The sequence below is a fragment of the Echinops telfairi genome, unplaced genomic scaffold, assembly GCF_000313985.2.
Source record: "Echinops telfairi isolate 266 unplaced genomic scaffold, ASM31398v2 ScPeMD7_2;HRSCAF=8, whole genome shotgun sequence".
Taxonomy (NCBI): Eukaryota; Metazoa; Chordata; class Mammalia; order Afrosoricida; family Tenrecidae; genus Echinops; species Echinops telfairi.
Window position 1 is genome coordinate 19,731,473 of NW_022103898.1, and position 19,646 is coordinate 19,751,118.

Sequence of the window (19,646 nt, forward strand, 5' to 3'; positions counted from 1 at the left end):
ATGGCCGCTTGTTTACCTTCAAGCCTTTAAGACCCCAGACGCTATATCTTTTGATAGCTGGGCACCATCAGCTACATATAACCTCCACCCTGGGGAATGGACAACAGAAAAGTGGGTGAAGGGAGACATCAGACAGGGCAAGATATGACAAAATAATAATCTATAAATTATCAAGGGTTCATGAGGGTGGGTGGTGCGGGAAGGGAGGGGGAAAATGAGGAGCTGATGTCAGAGGCTTAGGTGGAGAGCAATAGTTTTGAGAATGCTGAGGGCAATGAAAGTACAAATGTGCTTTACACAATTGATATATGTATGGATTGTGGTGTTGTATGAGCCCCTAATAAAATTATTTTTAAAAAAAAGAAATGGCCCATAGATTTTTCCAGGCTGGAATCTGTTGGCATTGTGGGTTAGGCATTGGGCTACTAACCTCAAGCTCAGCAGTTCTAACCCACTAACAGCTTACCAGGAAGATGATACTCTATTCCCACAAAAATTCACAATCTCAGAAACCTTATAAAGAGTGGCTATGCGTTGGAATCAACTAGATGGCAGTGAGTTTGATCTTTATGGAAGCCAACTGTCACATCTTTCTCCTGCAGAGCAGCAGGTCCATTTGAACTGATGACCAGTCAATGAGCAGCAGAGCTCTTAACGACAGTACCATCAGGGCTCCTTTCTCCACTGCGTAACAGAAATCTAGTCCTTCCAGTAACACATCAGGAAACACAAAACCAATTTCATTTATGGCATATTAAAATTCACCATGTGAGCACACATTCTTGCCTTTAATCTTTAGTGAGTTCCTAGACCAACTTATAAATTTATTTAACTATACCCTGTTTGACATATGTAGTATACTAACAAGCCTGGAAGACAGGCACTCTGTAACAGCCAAACAAACAAAACCTCAAACTCACTGCCAAGGAGTCGATGCGGACTCACAGGGACCCTGTAGGGCGGGGTAGAACTGCCCCATTAGTTTCCAAGACTAACTGTTTACAGGAGGAGAAAGCCCGTCTTTCTCTCTCGGAGTGGCTGGTGGTTTTGAATGGCTGACCTTGCGGATCGCAGCGCAACATTACGTCACCAGGACTCCTTTGTAACCAGCCTGGAATACTTCTACTCTTGGTGGTTGGCATAAGAGTGCTTCAAAGTCAGTGGGAAAATGGAAAGCCTTTCCCACATACAATATCTTTCGACTTTAGTTTGTCTCCAAATGCCATCTATTGCTGAACACCAAAATTATTCACTCTCAACTGGTTCTTCCATATGTGAATGCCTGGCAGTTGGCTCTAGTAGCCCAGAACCAATGCAGAGGCTAACTGGTGGCTCTGGAGGCATGTTGAATGCCAGACACAGAGGAAAAGGAGACAGCTCTGAGATATGCAGAAGTTGTCTGGGGCACAGGCACACACGGAGGGACAGGAGAAGCTCCTCTGGATTTTGAAACCGACTGTCTAGGTTCTTTTTAACCACTAGTTCTGTTTCCTGAGCTTGGATCTCGAGAAATGTGCTCAATCTCTCTGAAGCTAAATTTCGTCATTGGTAAACTAGCTTTAACAATAATGTTAACTATAAGGTTACTGTACTTATTTAAGAGAGATGGCAACCAAACGCGCATATTGTAAAGTCTGGGAAAATGTACAGTGGAAGGAAAGAAACCACTTGAGTCACACGCCAGCATGCAGCCCTTATGGCTACAAGCTCTTGGGTCAATAACTTGGTATTGTTTGAGTCTCACTTCCTCATCTCTAAAAACAGGAATGAGACCAAGAACTTATATATGAAATGTAAAACTTCTCACATAGTGCTTGTGGTGGAGGGAGCAGCTATTGCATAGAACATCATAAAGCTGGCCTCATGAACAAACAGAAACATTACTAGGAAGTTTGACCTTTATCCACCTTTTAACGACAGTCATATGAGAAATGGAAGTGATTTGCAAAAAACAAAGATGGTAATTTCATATAAATGCCACAGATTCCACAGCGTCCATTACTAAGAGCTTGTGAATATTAACACCATGTATAGGTACATATCTCAAGATATTCCTAATTTAAAATTTAAATAAATGCAAGTTAATCAATAAAATAAAATTACCAAGTCTATCCAAGTGAGGACGTTCTATTCTGGCGTTGGGGAGCTATTAACGAACATGCATGACTCATGCTATTTACAATATTAGGGAGATTGAACATGTGCAACATGAATAGTAAGAAAGGTGTCTTTCAATGTGCAGTAATTTAAGCTTTGCTTTAAGAGACTGAAGCTAGGATACTAGCCAAAAAAGCTGCCTGATAAACCTGGATGTTGGACAGAAAAAATAAAAATGAAGAGAAGTGTGTAAGGGGTGGGGATGGGGCAAGAGTTAGGGAGGATGGAAGAAATGGGAGAGAGACTGAATGGTATCAAGTAGGAAGACACGACAAATGGTGATCAACATGTACAGTGGCAGTTAGCGATATGGCAAACTAGGTGGATCAACCAAAGTAATTCAGAGTAATAAAAAAAAAATTGCCAACAATTAAGAATTACTCTGCAGCAGTGTGGCTTCTGTGAACTTCCTAATACCAATTAAGGGTTTAGTCAGAGGTGTAAATAACCCTCAGTGAAGAAGTCTTAGAAAGCCATCATTACACTGGAAGGTGTCTTCTATGTCTTACTACACTACGGGTTCCTTAAGGACAGGCAGAAAGGCAGAGAGGACCTAGTGTGAGCTCTAGCTCTTTGCCTCAATTGTGACCTTTGGCAAGTCACCATCTCAGTTTTTAATCTATAAATGGGGATATTATATACCCACTGAAATATCTGGTCTGCCAAGAATGCTGTAAGACCTCTAAGATTTTTTGAGTACAGATGTATAACTATTTCCTTCCCCACATGATCAACTTTTATAAGGAAGAAAGAATGCTGAGCAATACTTTTTATTTGGGGTGGGGGGGAAGAAATGTGAGAAATCTAAAGAGAACCTTAGCAGGTCTGCCGAGCTGCCCATGGAGAGGGGTGACACTAGACATCCTATCTAATTACTTATAATGGGGAGTATCCTCTTCTGTTTCCTGTCAATGCTCATAATTAGTTCAACATCAAAGTTTGGTTTATGTTCTGTATTAAGTCTCAAATGTTAGGTGGCTAAAGTAAAAAAATGAATAGAACTGATTTATAAGCCATATAGGTCAAGTCTATTATTGATGTGTGAATAGCATGTTGCCGTGTATGAGCTGTGGAGTCAGACTGCCTAGCTTGAACAAAGCTTCTCACCAATTCACTAGTTTGGGAAAGTAATTTTTCTTTGTGCTTCAATTTTCTTGTCTATGAAAATAAGAAAAATACCAGAACTGACATTTATCATTCCATTTTACGTGTTAAATATGTTAATATACATGAGGGAGCTTCAAAAATTTCCGGGGGAAAATTCAAAACACCCTCTTAAAATGCTTGGAAGTGATGATGGCCATGTTGTTAGGTGCATTAGAGTCAGTTCTGACTCACAGTGACCCAACGCATAACACAACAAAACATTGCCCGGCCTGGGCCATCCTCAACCCGTTATGTCTGAGCCCACTGTTACAGGGATAGACATGTAGTATATATTAAAATAGATGTCACTAGGATTTTTAAAGTAGCTTTATTTAAATATAATCCACATACCAGAAAGCTCACCGTCTAATAAAAGTATAGGATGCACTGGTTTTGAGTGTATTCAGAGTTGTGCAACCACCCACTTCCAGAATGCTGTCATCACACCAAAAAGAAAGTCCATGCTCATTAGCAGGAAACGCGGCACTGCTCCCTCCTCCCATCCTCAAATCTACAGTCTCTTACTATGAATTTACCTACTGTGGCTATTTCATATGAATGGGATCACACAAAATGTGACCTTTTGTGTCTGACAACTTTCACATCTCATGTTTTCAAGGTTCACCCATGTTATAGCATGTAGCATGGGGTGGGTGGAGTTTGAATACTACACCATTATGTAGATTTTGTTTTGTTTCTCCATTCATCATAGACATGCGGTTTGTTTCCACCTTTTGGCTATTCTGAATAATACTGGGATAGACACTCGACACTCGTGTAAAAGGTTTTGTGTGGATAGATGTGGTCAATTCTTTTGAACACAGACGTAAGAGTAGAATTGCTGGCCCAGAGAGCTCGAGCACGCTGGCAGTTGTGTGAATGGCTCAGAACCGACAGTGTTTCACTCTGTTGTACAGAGGCCACTGTAAATCCCAACTAACTCCACGGCTCCAGACAACAATACTGGATGGACATTTTTTCATGTGCCTGTTGATGATTTACATATCTTTTTTGGAAAAAAATGTTAATTCGAGTGTTCTGTTCAATTTTTAATTGGTTTGTCTCATTATTTTATTTTATTTTAAAAATTATTTTATTGGGGGCTTGTACAACTCTTATCACAATCCACACGTACATCCACTGTGTCCAGCACATTTGTACATTTGTTGCCATCATCATTTGCAAAACATGTGCTTTCTACTTGCGCCCTTGGTATCAGCTCATTTTTTTCCCCTCCCTTCCCTCACGAACTCTTGATGATTTATAAATTATTATTATTTTGTCATGTCTTACACTATTATGAGCTGTAAAATTATTTTATTATTTTCAACACAGGTCCCTTATCACATACGATTTACAAATATTTCTCCCCATTCTGTGAGTTATCTTTTTACTTTCTGGTTAGTGTCCTTTGAAGCATAAAACCTTTTTAATTTTGAAGCTCAATTTATCAATTTTTTGTTCTTTTATTGTGCATACTTTTGGTGTTTTTTTGAAGAACCCACTGTCAAGTCCAAGGACATGAAATTTTCCGCCTGTGGGTTTTTTTTCCTGTTTTCGTTTCTGGGCTTCTTTTGTTGTTGCTGTTGTTTTTAATCTTTGATCCATTTCAGTTAATTTTGTACAAGGTGTGAGGTACAGATGAAACTTCATTCTTTTGCACATAGAAATCCAGTTGTCCCAGCCGAGCAGCTGAGAAGACAATTCTTAATTCACGGAATAGTCTTGGCATGCTTGCTAAAAATCAACTGATCATAGACATGAATATATTTCTAGCTCTTTAAGTCCATTTGATTAATCTATATATCTCTACACTAGGACACGACCATAATTAATGTTGCTTCATATAATGTTAAAAATATGAAGCAAATATAGTCCTCTGTTTTAAGATAATTTTGGATATTCTGGGTCCCTTGCAATAGAAGTCAATTTCTACTAAGAGCCTAGCTCTGATTCTGAGAGGGAGTATATGAAATCTGTAAATCAATGTGAGGAATACTGCCATCATTACAATAAATTTTCCAATCCATGAACTATTTTGCTTACGTAGATTTTTAATTTCTTTAACAATGTTTTAGATGTACGTATATGAACTACCTGTTACCTTTATTCCTAAATATGCTACTTTTTTATATGCTATTAAAATGGAACTGCTTTTTAAAAATTCCATTTTCACATTGCTCATGACAAGTGTATTCAAACAAGGGGCCCTCATGGTACTATGAGTTAAGCCGTGGGCTGCTAACCACAAAATTGGTGGTTCAAGACCAGAAGCATGAGGCATAGCATGGCCATACGTCAGAATCAACGGGGTGGGGGGGGGTTTTGTGGTGTCCTAATCTGGTATTCTGAATGATAATGGCATAATGGTTAAGAACTGGCCAGGTAACGTAAAGGTTTGGTGATTCAAACCCAAAGTGGCTCTGCAAGAAATACCTGGTGATCTGGTCCCATAAAGATGACAGCCAATAAAATTTTATAGAGGCAGTTCTATGATCACAGGGGTCACTATTCATCAAAATCTATTCAACAGCACCTAACAAGTTTTTAGTAGCTTCCCTAGGGTTTTCTAAGTACAAAAATGAGAGACCTTGTTATTGATCTCTCTCTCATGACGCAATGTAAAATTGCTCCAGTTTTTAAATATTTACTGCTTTGTTTTTTGATTGAGGTTTTTCTGTTTCATTCTCTCACTATTGTTGGGCTGTTTATATTGTCTTGATTGTGCATGTTTCTCTGTCCATGAAATTCAGACTAGGTAAACCTATGAAGACAACAACTGGATCGAAGGAACATGGCAGGGGAGTTGGTGGGAAACGAGGAGCTAACAAAGAAGAAATGTCCTGGAATTGATTGTGGTGATGGGTGCACAACTCTTATGAATGTGCCTGAACTATTGAAATGTATATGTGAAGTATATGTCAATGAAACTGTTAAAAATATCACATTAATTAAAAAAAACAAAACAAATAGCAGCTCTAGTCTGCACACATGGGGTCTCTGTGCATCAGAATCAACAGAACAGCAACTGATACTGCTAGCTGCGAGTCTTTGGTAGATGCCTTTTATCAGGCTGATGAAGTTCAAAGCTTCTACCTAGGGGTAGGTCTAGGGCTTATCGAGTACTTTTTAACATAAAAGAGTGCTGGATCCTGTCAAATGCATTTTTTGTTGCGTTAGTGAGATGATCATGCACTTTACATTTTTTCTAGTTATATGGCATATTACACCAATTGATTTTGTTTGCTAACCAACCTTGGAATAAATCCTACTTGGTCACAGTCTATAATTTTTTATACAATATTGCTGTATTTGCTTTCCTAATGTTTTGTTAATAATTTTAAGTCCATATTCTCAAGTAACAGTTTTCAATTCTTATGCCTTTGTATGGTTTTATTATCAGAATATTGGTTTCATAGATGTGAGCTGAGAAGCATCTATTTCCCCTAGGTCTTTTAAAAAAAAGAATTGGTACTCATTCTTCTTTAAATGCTTTAAATGCAGAATTTACCCATGAAGCCATCTGGCCATGAGCTTTTCTCTGTGGGAGTGTTTTCATTCTAATTCAATCTCTTTACTCATTATAGGTCGATTCCTTCTTAAGTTGGTTTTGGTAGTTTGTCTTTCTAGGAACTTGTCCATTTTATCTAACTGATCTTATTGGCATGTAATTATTTAAGGTTATTGCTTCAGTAAGTTTGATAGTAATGACCCCTTCCTTTATTAAAAACAAAATTCTAATAATTTGGATCTGGATAAAAGTCTAGCTAAAAGTCTCTTAATTTTATTGATCTTTTTAAAGAACTAGTTTTTTTCACTGATTTTCTTAATCCTTCTTCTGTTCACTATTCCCTAATTTCCATTTTAACTTATTATTATTCCATTCTGTTTTTTAAGTCAGTTTGCTTTTTTATATCATACAATGGAAGGTTAAGTTAGTGGTTTCAATTTTTTAATCTTTTAAAGATCCACATTTCCTTCTCAGTACTGCTTTAACTGCAACCATTAATTTTTGTGTCTATTTTGTAATTTCTCTTTAGATGTGTTTACTCATTGATTATCCAGGAAAATATAGCTTAGTTTTTCACCTTTGTGTCTTGCAAATTTCTTCCTATTAGGGAATTCAATTTCATTCCACTGTGACCAGAAAATATACTTTGTATTATACCTATCTTTTAAAATGTATGCAGGCTTGTTTCATGACCTAGCACATGGTCTACCTTGCGGAACGGTCTATGTACACTTGAGAAGAATGCACTCTATTGCTGTTGGGCACAGAATCATGACAGCGTTACATTCAGCTGGTAATGTAGTCGCTCAGGTCTCCAAGGACTGTGTTGGTCTTCTGCCTACTTGCTCTATCCATTATTGAAAGCAAGGTGCATTGAAGTCTCCCATGATAATGTTAATCACGTACAATTCCCTTGACTTTTGCTTCATGTATTTTAGTGTTGTTAGGTACACAGATATGTGTAGCTGTTCAAGTTTCTGATGTATTGATCCTTTCATCATTATAAAAATGTCCCTCTTTAGCTTTAGTAGCATTTTTGGGTTAAAGTCTTATTTTGTAGATTCACAGCTTTAGAGACGCTATGAGACAGTTCTATTTTGTCCAATAGGGTTGCTAAGAGTTAGAACTGACTCGACGTCAGTGGGTTTGTCTGATATTAGCCATTCCAGCTTATGCTTGCTGACTACATGAAACAGTTTTAACCATCCTTTTACTTTCAATCTATTGGTATCTTTGAGTCTAACATATCCTATAAATGGCACATAGTTGGATCTTGTTTCTTATATGATGATTTCCTGCCTTTTGTTTGGACTATTTAACCCCTTCCCATCCAATATTATTGATATAGTTGGATTCATGCTGGCCATGTTACTTTTGTTGTCATGTCTTGTAACATTTTAACTTAATGATTTTTTTTTTTTTTGCTATAAACTTAAAAAAAGTATTTTCTTAGTGGAGGCTGGAGAGCTTGCTATATCCATCTAATCAGAATCCGTTTCGGATTCATACTAACTTAGTTCCATTGTTGTAAGGTGCCATCAAGTTGGTTCTGACTCATAGCAACCCTTGCACAACAGAACATAATACTGCCCGGTCCTGCACCATCCTCACAATTGTTCCTGTACCTGAGCCCATTGTTGCAGCCCCTGTATCAATCCATCTCCTTGAGGGCCTTCCTCTTTTCTGCTCCCTTCTACTTGATCAAGCATGATGTCCTCTCCAGGGACTGGTCTCTCCTGACAACATGTGCGTAATATCTATGACGAAGTCTCACCATCCTTGCCTCTAAAGAGCATTCTGGCCCTACTTCTTCCATGACAGATCGGTTTGTCCTTTTAGTAGCCCATGGTACTTTCAATATTCGTCGCCAGCACAATTTATTTTATTATATATTTCATCTTTATATGGCCATCATTCAATTGTATTAAGCACACTTTTACATATGTTGCCATCAATATTTCCAAAACATTTTCATTCTACTTGAGCCCTTGGTATCAGCTTTCCTCCACCCCTCCCTCCCCCACCCTCATGAATCCTTGATCAATTATATATTATTGTTATTTCATGTCTTACACTGTCCGTTGCTTTCCTCCACCCCTCCCTCCCCCACCCTCATGAGTCCTTGATCAATTATATATTATTGTTATTTCATGTCTTACACTGTCCGTTGCCTTCCTTCACCCACACTTCTGCTGTCTTATTCGTCCCCCAGGAGGTGGGCTATATATCCAAACCTGTGATGGGTTCCCCCTTTCTCACCCTTCCATCCCCACCATCTCCCTACCCTCCCACTACTGTTCCTGAGGATTTTATCTGTCCTGAATTCCATGTGTCGAGAGCTCTTATCTGTACCAATGTGTGTACTCTGGCTCTAGATGGATTTGTAAGGTAAAACTGGGTCATGGTAGTAGGGGGAAGGAAGCATTCAGGACTAGAGGAATGATGTGTGTTTTGTTGGTGCTATACTTCATCCTGGTTGAATCGTCCCTTCCTTGTAACCCTTCTGTGGGGGGAGGGGGGGTGATGTACACTTGTCTACAGATGGGCTTTGGGTCTCCACTCCAACGACCCTCTTTCACATGGATACAATTGTTTGTTCTGGATCTTTTGATAACTGATACCTGATCCCATCAACACCTCATGATCACACAGACTGGTGTGCTTCTTCTAGGTGGGCTTATTTGCTTCCCTGCCAACACCACAATTTAAATGCATGGATTCTTCTACAGTGTCCTTATTTAATGTGCAACTTTCAAATGCTTATCAGACAGCTGAAAACATGCTTGAGTCAGGCACCAGTTCCAGTGAGACACAGAAATGTGATTCCTACATAGCTGTGTTCTTTTTTTCCTCCTGTATGTAGAATTGATGTGTGTGCCATCAAGTGGGTTTTGACTCATAATGACTCTCTACGACAGAGTAGAAATGCCCTGTAGGATTCCCAGGCTGTAATCCTCATGGGAGCTGACTGCCAGATCTTTTCTTCCACAAAGTACTGAAAAGTTTAAACCATGCACCTATAGGTTGGCAGCTTAGTGCTTGACCCTTGCATGACTGGGGCTCTTTATAGGAAGGACATGAGTGTTACACATAGCAAGTTTCGATGTTTGTGGGGAAATTCCATTATCTTTTCATTTCATTGTCCCACAGACATTTGGAAGCCCTCTTGTATTACATATTTAAGTGGTACAAAACCAACAATGCATTGTTAGAACTATTATTTAACATAAGTTCACATCTTTTTAAAATTCCTTATCCTTTAAAGAAACGGAGAAAGAAGAGTAAGTAATTATATGGGGATTTTCTTGTTGTTTTTTTTCTTTTTTGGCCTTCTTGATTTATAATTTCTGGCTTTCTTGGTTCTTGTGGGTTTGGGTTAACCATGTAGGGTCATTCCCTTGACTAATACAGCTTGGTTTCAATTCACCTCCATGCTGTTTCTGGGAGAAAGGATAATAAATATGCACTTACATAATCTTTCATAATTATACTTAATAATGCTCTTTTGCATCAATGTGCATTCAAATTACTTTCTGGGGTCACTTGTTTTCAATCTGAAGAACTTCCTTTAATAATTATTTTAAAGTCATTCAAACGGCAGCAAATTCTTTGTTTTGCTTACATGGGGCAGTCTTTTATTTTGTTTTCACTTCTGAAAGCTAGCTTTCTTTGATATAAAATCCTCTATTGACATTCATTTAACACCAAATGCTATCTCATAGTCTTCTTGCTTCCACTGTTTCTGCTAAAATATTAACTGCTGGTCTTATTCAAGTTCCTGTATAAATAACGTTAACTTTCTTTCTGTTGCTTCTAACATTTTATGTCTTTAGCTGTCAGCACTTTTGCTATAATGTGTCTGTGTCTCTTTGTGTTTGTCTTCCTTGGAGTTCAGTTTCTTTTATGTGCAGATTAATGCTTTCTAATAAATTTATAGTATTCCATCATTATTTCAAGTATTTTCTGCGCCTTTCCATTAAGCCCTTACATTACATGAATGTCTGTATGCTTACTGGTGTCCACATTTCTGAGATTCTGTTCATTTTTCTTAATTTTTTCTCTTGATTCTTTGGATCATATAATCTTTTATCAATCTACTTTCAAATTCATTATTTTTTTCCTGGTAATTCAAATGTACTCTTGATGCCTTCTAACAAATTCTTCATGCCATTGTACTTTAAAAACTCTAATTTCCACTTAATTCTTTTTTTTTTAATCATTTTACTGGGGGCTCGTATAACGCTTATCACAATCCATACATCCATCCATTGTGTCAAGCACATTTGTGTATTTGATGCCATCATCATTCTCAAAACATTTACTTTCTACTTGAGCCCTTGGTATCAGCTCATTTTCCCCTCCCTCCTGCCAAGCCCCACTCCCTCATGATCCCTTGATAATTTATAAATTATTATTTTGTCATATCTTACACTGTCCAACATCTCCTTTCGCCCACTTTTCGGTTGTCCATCCCCCAGAGAGATGTAGATGTAGATCCTTGTAATCAGTTCCCCCTTTCTACACCACCTTCGCTCCACCCTCCCAGTATCACCACTCTCACTATTGGTCCTGGGGCTTCATCTGTCCTGGATTTCCTGTGTTTCTAGTTCCTATCTGTACCAGTGTACATCCTCTGGTCTATCTGGATTTGTAAGGTAGAATTGGGATCATGATAGTCGGGGGTGAGGGGTGGGGTAGGGAAGAGGGGAAGCATTTAAGAACTAGAGGAAAGTTGTATGTTCCATCGTTGCTACACTGCACCCTGACTGGCTCATCTCCCCATGACCTTTCTGTAAGGGGATGTCCAGTTGCCCACAGATGGGCTTTGGGTTCCAATCTGCACTCCCCACTATTTACAATATGATTTTTTGTTCCTTGATGCTGATACCCGATGCCTTCGACACCTCGTGATCACACAGGCTGGTGTGCTTCTTCCACGTGGGCTTTGTTGCTTCTGAGCTAGAAGGCTGCTTGTTTACCTTCAAGCCTTTAAGACCCCAGCCGCTATATCTTTTGATAGCTGGACACCATCAGCTTTCTTCACCACATTTACTTATGCACCCATTTGTCTTCAGCAATCGTGTTGGGAAGGTGAGCATCATGAAATGCCAGTTTAATAGTACAAAGTATTCTTGCACTGAGGGAGTACTTGAGTGGAGGCCCAATGTCCATCTGCTACCTTAAAACTAATAAACCTATAAATGTATGCACATAGATCTATTTCCCCATCATCATAAATAAGTATATTTACATATGTACATACCTGCATCTATACCTCCACAAATGCCCTTTACCTCCTAGTTCTTCCCTCTATTTCCTTTTACTTTCCTCTTGTCCCACTATCATGCTCAACCTTCATTTGGATTTCAGTATTTCCTCTCGGTTACACTGCCCTTGATTAAGCCCTACCGGGCCTCTTACACCCTCCTCGCCACCGATTTTGGATCACTTGTTGTTCCCTTGTCCCTGAGTTTGTTAACACCACTTCCTTTCCCTCACAGCCCCCTCTCCCATGTCCATGTCTCCACTTAATTCTTTTAAAATAATTCCCATCTCTTTGTTGATATTCTCCATCTGATGAGACACTGTTGTCATACTTTACTTTTTGTAATGATGGGTTTCTTTAGTTTTTTTTGGATATATTTATAATGGCTACATTGATGACTGTTATATCTTACATCTGGTTGTTCTCTCATGCAGTTTATGCAGTTCCTGTTGCTTTTTTTCTTCCTAGTACATGGATCTCAATCTCTTTTTTTTTTTTGGGGGGGGGGTTCTTTGTTATGTATACAGGAGGGGGCTTCAAAACCCTTGTGGAAAAAATCTGTGATCTTTCATTTTAATTTCCCACAAACCTTTTGAAGTCCCCTTATTCATACATACATATTTGGAGGGAGGGAACTAGACACTTTAGATAATATGGCAATTCTATTATTGGTCTCTCTCATCTGAGGTTTGTTCATCTTATTTCTTATTTGCTTGTTCAGTGACGGGTTGAATCATTTTAGTGAAGTGTATTCGCCCAACTCTGATGTGAAGTCCTTGATGCTGCTCCACAAAGGACCCAATGTGGATATCCCACAGTCACCATGGGTTGATAAGAGCTTTGGTAGGCCTCTCTTTACCTAAAAGCTCTGTTGTGTTCAACAATGCTCTGCGTCAGACACTGCTCCACAAACTGGTGGAATCAATTTAGGGATCCTATGAAAAAATGAAGGTTATTTGTTGGGCTGAGCACAAGGTCAGCAGTTCAAAATTACCCAGCAAAATATATCTAATATAAAAAAATGGAATCTGAAAGTTTAAATTTGAAATGGTTGCATTTGAAACTAACATGAGGTGTTCATCCTACTAAATGATATAACTGTCCTTTTAATCAAGTTTAGCACCAGATTCCAAATAGAAAGAAACTTTAAAAAGTGAAAACATTAGGATGTGCTCTTCATATTGCAGGAGCCCTGGTGGCACTGTGGGGTAAGCACTGGGATGCTAACTGCAAGGTTTTCAGTTCAACTCCACCAGTCGATCTATAGGAGGAAGATGAGGCAGAAACCACTCTGTCCTCTAAAATCACGCTAAATGAGAATCCATTCAATGACTGGGGGAGTTTTGGTATTGTGTATGTGTGTTTTAAAGAGATCAAGACATTGAAAATGATTATCTTTAAAGTTATGTTTTCTAAAGAAGAATTGTACTTGCTCATGTATCAGAATATTTCCTAAGGTGAATACATTAAGTCAATTTTGAGTCAAACTGTCATTCTGCTTCAATGAAAACTAGAGTTGAACAATTTCAAACAATTAAAATAAGCATAAAGAGCTTTCAGAGGAAGCAACCATGCCTCAAACTATTCCCAAGCACGGATTCAGTCTAAGATTGATGGTCCTATCTTGGCATGTTTTCCTTTGGAGGGGAAATCTAATAATCTAATGGGAAATTCACCCATTCATTTTCTATCTTCCACAAAGGCAAGGCTTGGCATGCCTCTGTAGCTGAGAAAGTACCAAGGAAAACATCATAGGCAAATAGTAAAGTTATAAAAGAAGGCCTAACATAATATCTGGCACATAGGAATTACTGAAAAAGTATTATGCTTGGGGACTATGGAGATCTCTAACATGCAAAATGTGCCCATATCTACAGAGGTAAAGAGTCAAATGAAAAAATAATTTAAAAGAGAGATTGAGCTTTTGTATCCATGTAAATTATTTCATTCTACAAACTTCTCTGTAGGTAATGCTATCCTCAACTCTAATTCTGATTTTTTTTTAAAGGTTCCTAAAAAGGACTACTTTATTTTTTAATTAAAAAAATACTTTATTGGGACTCTTACATCACAATCCATACATTCCTCCAAGTCAAGCACATTTGTACATATGCTGCCATCATCATTTTCAAAGCATTCTCTTCCCACCTGAGCCCCTGATATCAGATCCCCATTTCTTCCTGCTCTCCCCCACACCCACCCTCCCTCACGAACCCTTGGTAAGTCTTAGATTATTTTTTCCATATCTTACATCATCCTTCGTTGCCCCTCACCCACTTTTCCTTTACTCATCCCTCTGGGAAAGGGTTCTAGATTGATAAAAGGCGGATTTTAGATAATCAGAAATTATATGTCTTTAAAAAAAATGCAACATTTTTGCTGTTTCTGTCTAATATAACTAGGAAAGTAACATATATTAAAACCCAAACATATACTGGCACCAATTCCAACTAATAATTACCTTATACAGGATTTCCAAGAAAGCTAATTTATACAGGTGCCAATAGGCTTCATCTTTCTCCTGGAGTGCCTGATGGATTTGAACCACAAACCATGCAATTAGCAGTCCAACACCCAACCCAAAGAAACACCAGGGCTCTTTACTATAGGAAAGTTAAAAACAGAGAAAAAGCCCACTATAATCCCTGGTAATATCCAGCGAGCTAATATTTAGTGAACTTCTTTGTAGTCATTTTTATTTATATAGATTTTATGTAAAAGTATGAAGAATTCTCAATGTACTCAATCTCTAAAGTCTCTTCATTCACAGCAGACATGTTTTGTAGGTGTGTGTCTGGTGCCATATCCTGTGCTCAAGGCTGGAAATACAAAGATAAGTAGACTAGAGGTTCTTCCACAAAGAGCTCACAGTTTCCGTTCAGCAATTGCCTTTGGCCTCACAGAAATATGGGCTTAAGGCTTAATTACATGAGTTTGCGCAACACAAACGATAAAGTAAATGCTTAAAATTTGGCTATTTATAGCTTTACTCTTTTGAGGGCAATCACCATGTACGTATTGATTTATCTCAGATAACAACTGAAGGTTGTGATTTTGTAGGTGGACGTTGCCATCTTTTACTCATTTCATAGCACATCCTTTTCAATATTTGTGAGTAGCACTCTTTATTGGTTTGAAATCAGTTCTGCTTTAAAAACAAAAAAAGCAGCTTGCATTTCCTCCAGGTGAAATTTCAGATAATTCATGACATTGCCTCAACCTGTGTATTTGCATAATGTATTTGTTTATGTGCTGGTAGAGAATGGTAGCCTTCCAATTTAGGTAGAAGATGTAAAGCAAATGCTTCAATCAGCACAGGTGCTTTTACCCAAATACACAGTGTTACACACACCTAGAACTATTTGCATCATATGCACAAACATCAGTTGTATATGACCTTTACTTCTCTGGAAAACATAAAAGAATCCCTAGTTAGTAAGTTTCTCTACTGTCTTCCGACTTGAGTCCAGTTGCATAAAAGGTTGTTTCAAGGTTGGCATAGATTAAACAAGGTACTGGATCATAATTTTAAGCCTTCTAAAATACACTTCAAAGGGAATGAGAGGGAATTATTGAACGAGCAGTAAAGAAAACCAAAACTCATTGCCACCCAGTTGATTCTGACTCACAGTGGCCCTACAGGGCAGAATAGACCTGCCTCATTGGGTTTCCAAGAGCAGAAAGCCTGATCTCTCTGTCGCTGGTAGGTTTGTAACCCACTAAGCCACCAGGGTTCCTAAGCAGCAGAGCAGCATAGAATAGTCAGAAAATCTGCTTTCTAGTTCAAGTCCTACTGCTTCCTAAAGACAGGAGCAATAGCGAGTAGTCATTAATCTGGGCCCAGTCTTCTTGTCCCTACTACAATGATGGGGGCGGCGTCCTCACACTCACTGTGCTACTGCTGAGAAGTATATCTGGGCAAAACGCTATCTAAGTGTTAAGAATTAGGTCCAAGAATCATTAATTTATAACTACTTCCTAAAAAGCTCAGGAAGATCAAGTTTCACTGTTTGAAAGGTGCCCTTCCATTACACTTCTAAGTTGCCAACAAAGGTTTTTTTTCACACAAGAAAGGTGGTGTTCTGTGGTGTTCTTTAGCGAATCAGCACCATGCTACTGCTGCTGTTAAAACAAGGAGTTGTCGGAAGAAAGTTCCAGAAACATGTTTAGCAACGGGAAAAAAACAAGAACTAGGACAGCAAAACAAATTGGGTAGTAAATCGAGTTTCTCTTGTATTCAGATTGGGTTTAAGGTGGAGAAATGCCTAGCATCCTCTTTCTCTACATCCAGAATTAAGAAACTGTTAGCATGTGGTTCCTTTAAGGCTACCCAATAGTTCGGACTTTAAGGTTTCAAAAAGGCTTTCCTTTTGGCCCGGTAACAGTCACTAATGGTTTTAACCCTTGGAGACCAAAATGGTGTTGTTTGTCAATGTTTTCCCATTAGTGAAGATTACCTAGCTAGATCCCTAATGACACTTGTTTACGACAGATTTCCCAGGAAGCAAAAAGTTTTACACGACAACTGAGAGTAAGCACTGGTACAGCAGCAAGTCTCTCCAAAGAGCTGAAATGCTCTAGAGGCCTCTTTGCTACTCATACACAGATTTTACTCATGTTGTGGTAAACGTATCTGCTTCGATTGAAATGTATACGGGGTGGGGGAGAAATCTCTAAATGCACTTATTTTGACCAGCAAAAGTGCTGCCAAACATTCTAAGGCCAGATTCCAAGGGACTCATGAAGCTAGAGATGTGGTATGGATCCTCCCAATGAAACTAAATGAACAGAAGCCTCCTAGCCTAATACCTTATCATGAGTGTATTAAACAAAATGTTTTCAACACTTTTTCTTCCCACTTAGCTTTTGCTCCCCATAGAACATAACACCGTCTCTCTTTAGCCTTCTCTCTCTTCGCTCACCCTTTCTTTTACTACATCATAGTATTTCATTCAGTGGATGTGCCAGACTTTCCTGTATATTCCCAAATTACAGATATGTTCTTGCTTCTTATATTTTGTGTGCATGTACAATACTTTGATAAATAAGTTGGTTTAGCTGGGTGCAAGCTATCGACAGGATAGATTATTAGGCATGAGATTGCTGGGTTAAAGGGTGAAATCAATCTGCAATTCTGGTAGATACTACCAGTTTCTCCTTCATGAGGACTCTGTCACTTGGCCTTCTCACCAGATACACGAGTACTCATTTCCTGAAGACCACTCATAAAAATATGCATGCTGGCATGGACCCCACCCCTGAATTCTCACTCAATAGATATGGGGTTGGGTTAGCACTGGTTTATCTTGAAAAAAGTGCTCCACAGAACATATATCCCTGGTTGCAAATTCCTATTCCAAAAAGTATTTTATGCTTGCTTGTGCTCTTCAAATCCAAAAGAAAGTCAAACTTTTTAAAAAAGTAGGTGAAATCAGATAACCAACCACCTATACGTCATGTCAAGAAGCTGGAGTTTAAAGGTCAGTAGGCAAAGAAGCGTGGGGAAGAGATTTAAGGCTGCAAGCAGTATGATCAGACTGCTGCTTGAGATCCATGGACAATGTACTGACAAGGGCACATAACTGGAGAAAGAAGTTAGGAAACCAACCAGCAGCTGAGATGAATGTTTGAACTGGGACAGGGGTGAAGGAGAAAATGAACTGAAGACATCTTAAGAGGTAAAAGAGCGGAACTTAGAAGTTGGCTGTGGGGCACAGGTGACTGAGACCATGAGTCCAAAGTGTTATCAACCCGTTACCAATAAAGACCTGGGCTTAGCTGTTTTTCTAGCAGCAGGAAGTGGTTCCTACAGTTCTGTTCCACTCTCTTTGTCAGAGTGAGACTCACTCTCTCGGGAGCTGGGCATGGAGACAGGCAAAACAAACTGGTGAGCTAATCCATTAGCATCAAGCTCTAATCAACTAAATAAAACCACTATAGAAAACCCCAACAGGCAAACATAACATTACATGATCATGTCTTTCATACAGTCTCTCTTATCATAACTCCCCCACTGGTGAAATTCTTCACTCCAGTTTCCTCTGTGCCCTGAAGTCAGTGACCACAGACAGCTGCTGACAGCATGAAAACTGCCAGCAAGGACAAGGGTAGGTGGTTCAGGGACAGCGGCGTGAATGTCTGCATTCCCAAACCTTAACCCACTCTGACCAAGCTGTTGAAGATAAGGAATGGCCTATGGTCCAGCCACCAAATCGTAGCAACCTCTGGGGCCTAGAAGATCTGGGGAAGTAAGCCCCAACCCTACCCCAACCCCAGCCCTTCCCCAGCCAAATGTCCTGAGGGGAAGAAGCAGGAGAAAGCTCAGGCACTCACTCATACCAAGCCTGACAGCTGTCTCTTTTCGCAGAGCGCCTTAAAAACAAACTGAAGGGAAAGCAAGAACTAGTCAAAGCCCATCACATGAGAGCCATTGAGTGAAAGGCACATACAGAGAATAACAAATTACACTCAGGCTTACCTTTCTTTTTTCTTCATCTGTGGATTCAAATTTGAAAGTAGCCCTATGCTGAGGGAGAAAGAAAAGAAAAATAATGTCATTTTCAATATACAGAGTGTTAAATAATATCCCTATAAAAATGTCTTCCTATCTTGTATCACAATATTTTTCTAATAGTGAGACACAGGCATGTACACAGATAATTATACAAGCTGAAAAGCCTATAGCAAAAATGTATATAAAGGAGCAAAAAGAACCAAGTCATCAACTCTGCACACGGAAATGGAAGGCTTTATACAGAGAACGTAGCATTTGGACTGGGCCTTGGGGGAGGAATAGGAGTTTGCCAGAAGCAAATAGAAAATATGCTAGGGGTAGAAACAAAGGCTGACAGAAGAGTGAAATTACTGAGCCACATTTTTGAAGTAAGCAGCTCCCTGAGACTGGAGCTGTAGGGCAACCATTAGGGGACAGGGGAAGTGGGGAAGAGAGAAAAGAAAATGGAAGTTATCGATGGGTAGGGTCTTTCAATGATGGTGAGAAGTTCGTGATTTCTTTGTCATCCACAATAAGAAATCATCAGAGAAACTTGAAAGGGTTGGTATTTTAGAAAAATAATTCTACAGTAAAGAGAGTGCAAAAACCTTGGCTCCACCACTGACTAGCTCTGTGACCTTGAACAATACTAAAACTCTTAACTGGTTTTCTCATCCAAAATGGGAAAATGAGCATCCCTGTTTCACAGGGTTCATAGCGCTCCATCAGCACCGTCTTAGCGATGGCACATAGCAAATGCCCAGTTGAATAAAACTTTGGGTTGAAATAAAGACAATGCCAATGATAACGAGGAAAATCCACTAGCATGGCAAGGAAGTGTGCTTGTCTCGCGTCTCCTGGAATGAGTGGCCATACTGATTTCTCCCTCTGTAGCTGACGTGGAACAGGACAGAGAGGAGAAATAAGGAGGTTACCCACTCTCAGCAGGGTGATAGTACCAAACAACAACAAACCAGAGCAGCATGTAAATTCCTCATTCTCAAGTTTTATTCAGAAGAATCGGTGCTCTTAAGAAAATCCAAGTTGTTTTCCTGACAACCCACCTGGAGTTA

At 39.1% G+C, this 19,646-nt stretch overlaps 1 protein-coding gene across 6 annotated transcripts in view; it reads right to left on the reverse strand.

The window, feature by feature from the left end:
* Positions 1-19,646, reverse strand: part of RIC8B (RIC8 guanine nucleotide exchange factor B) — a 148,879-nt gene that overhangs the window by 121,409 nt on the left and 7,824 nt on the right. For all 6 annotated transcript variants that reach the window (XR_004046157.2, XR_006680355.1, XR_004046156.2 and 3 more), the window contains exon 2: positions 18,559-18,606. Coding sequence is in view for 3 of the 6 variants with exons in the window: in XM_004700329.2 (XP_004700386.1) it covers positions 18,559-18,606 (48 nt within the window). In the remaining 3 variants the exon portion in view is untranslated. The remainder of the gene's footprint in view (positions 1-18,558; positions 18,607-19,646) is intronic.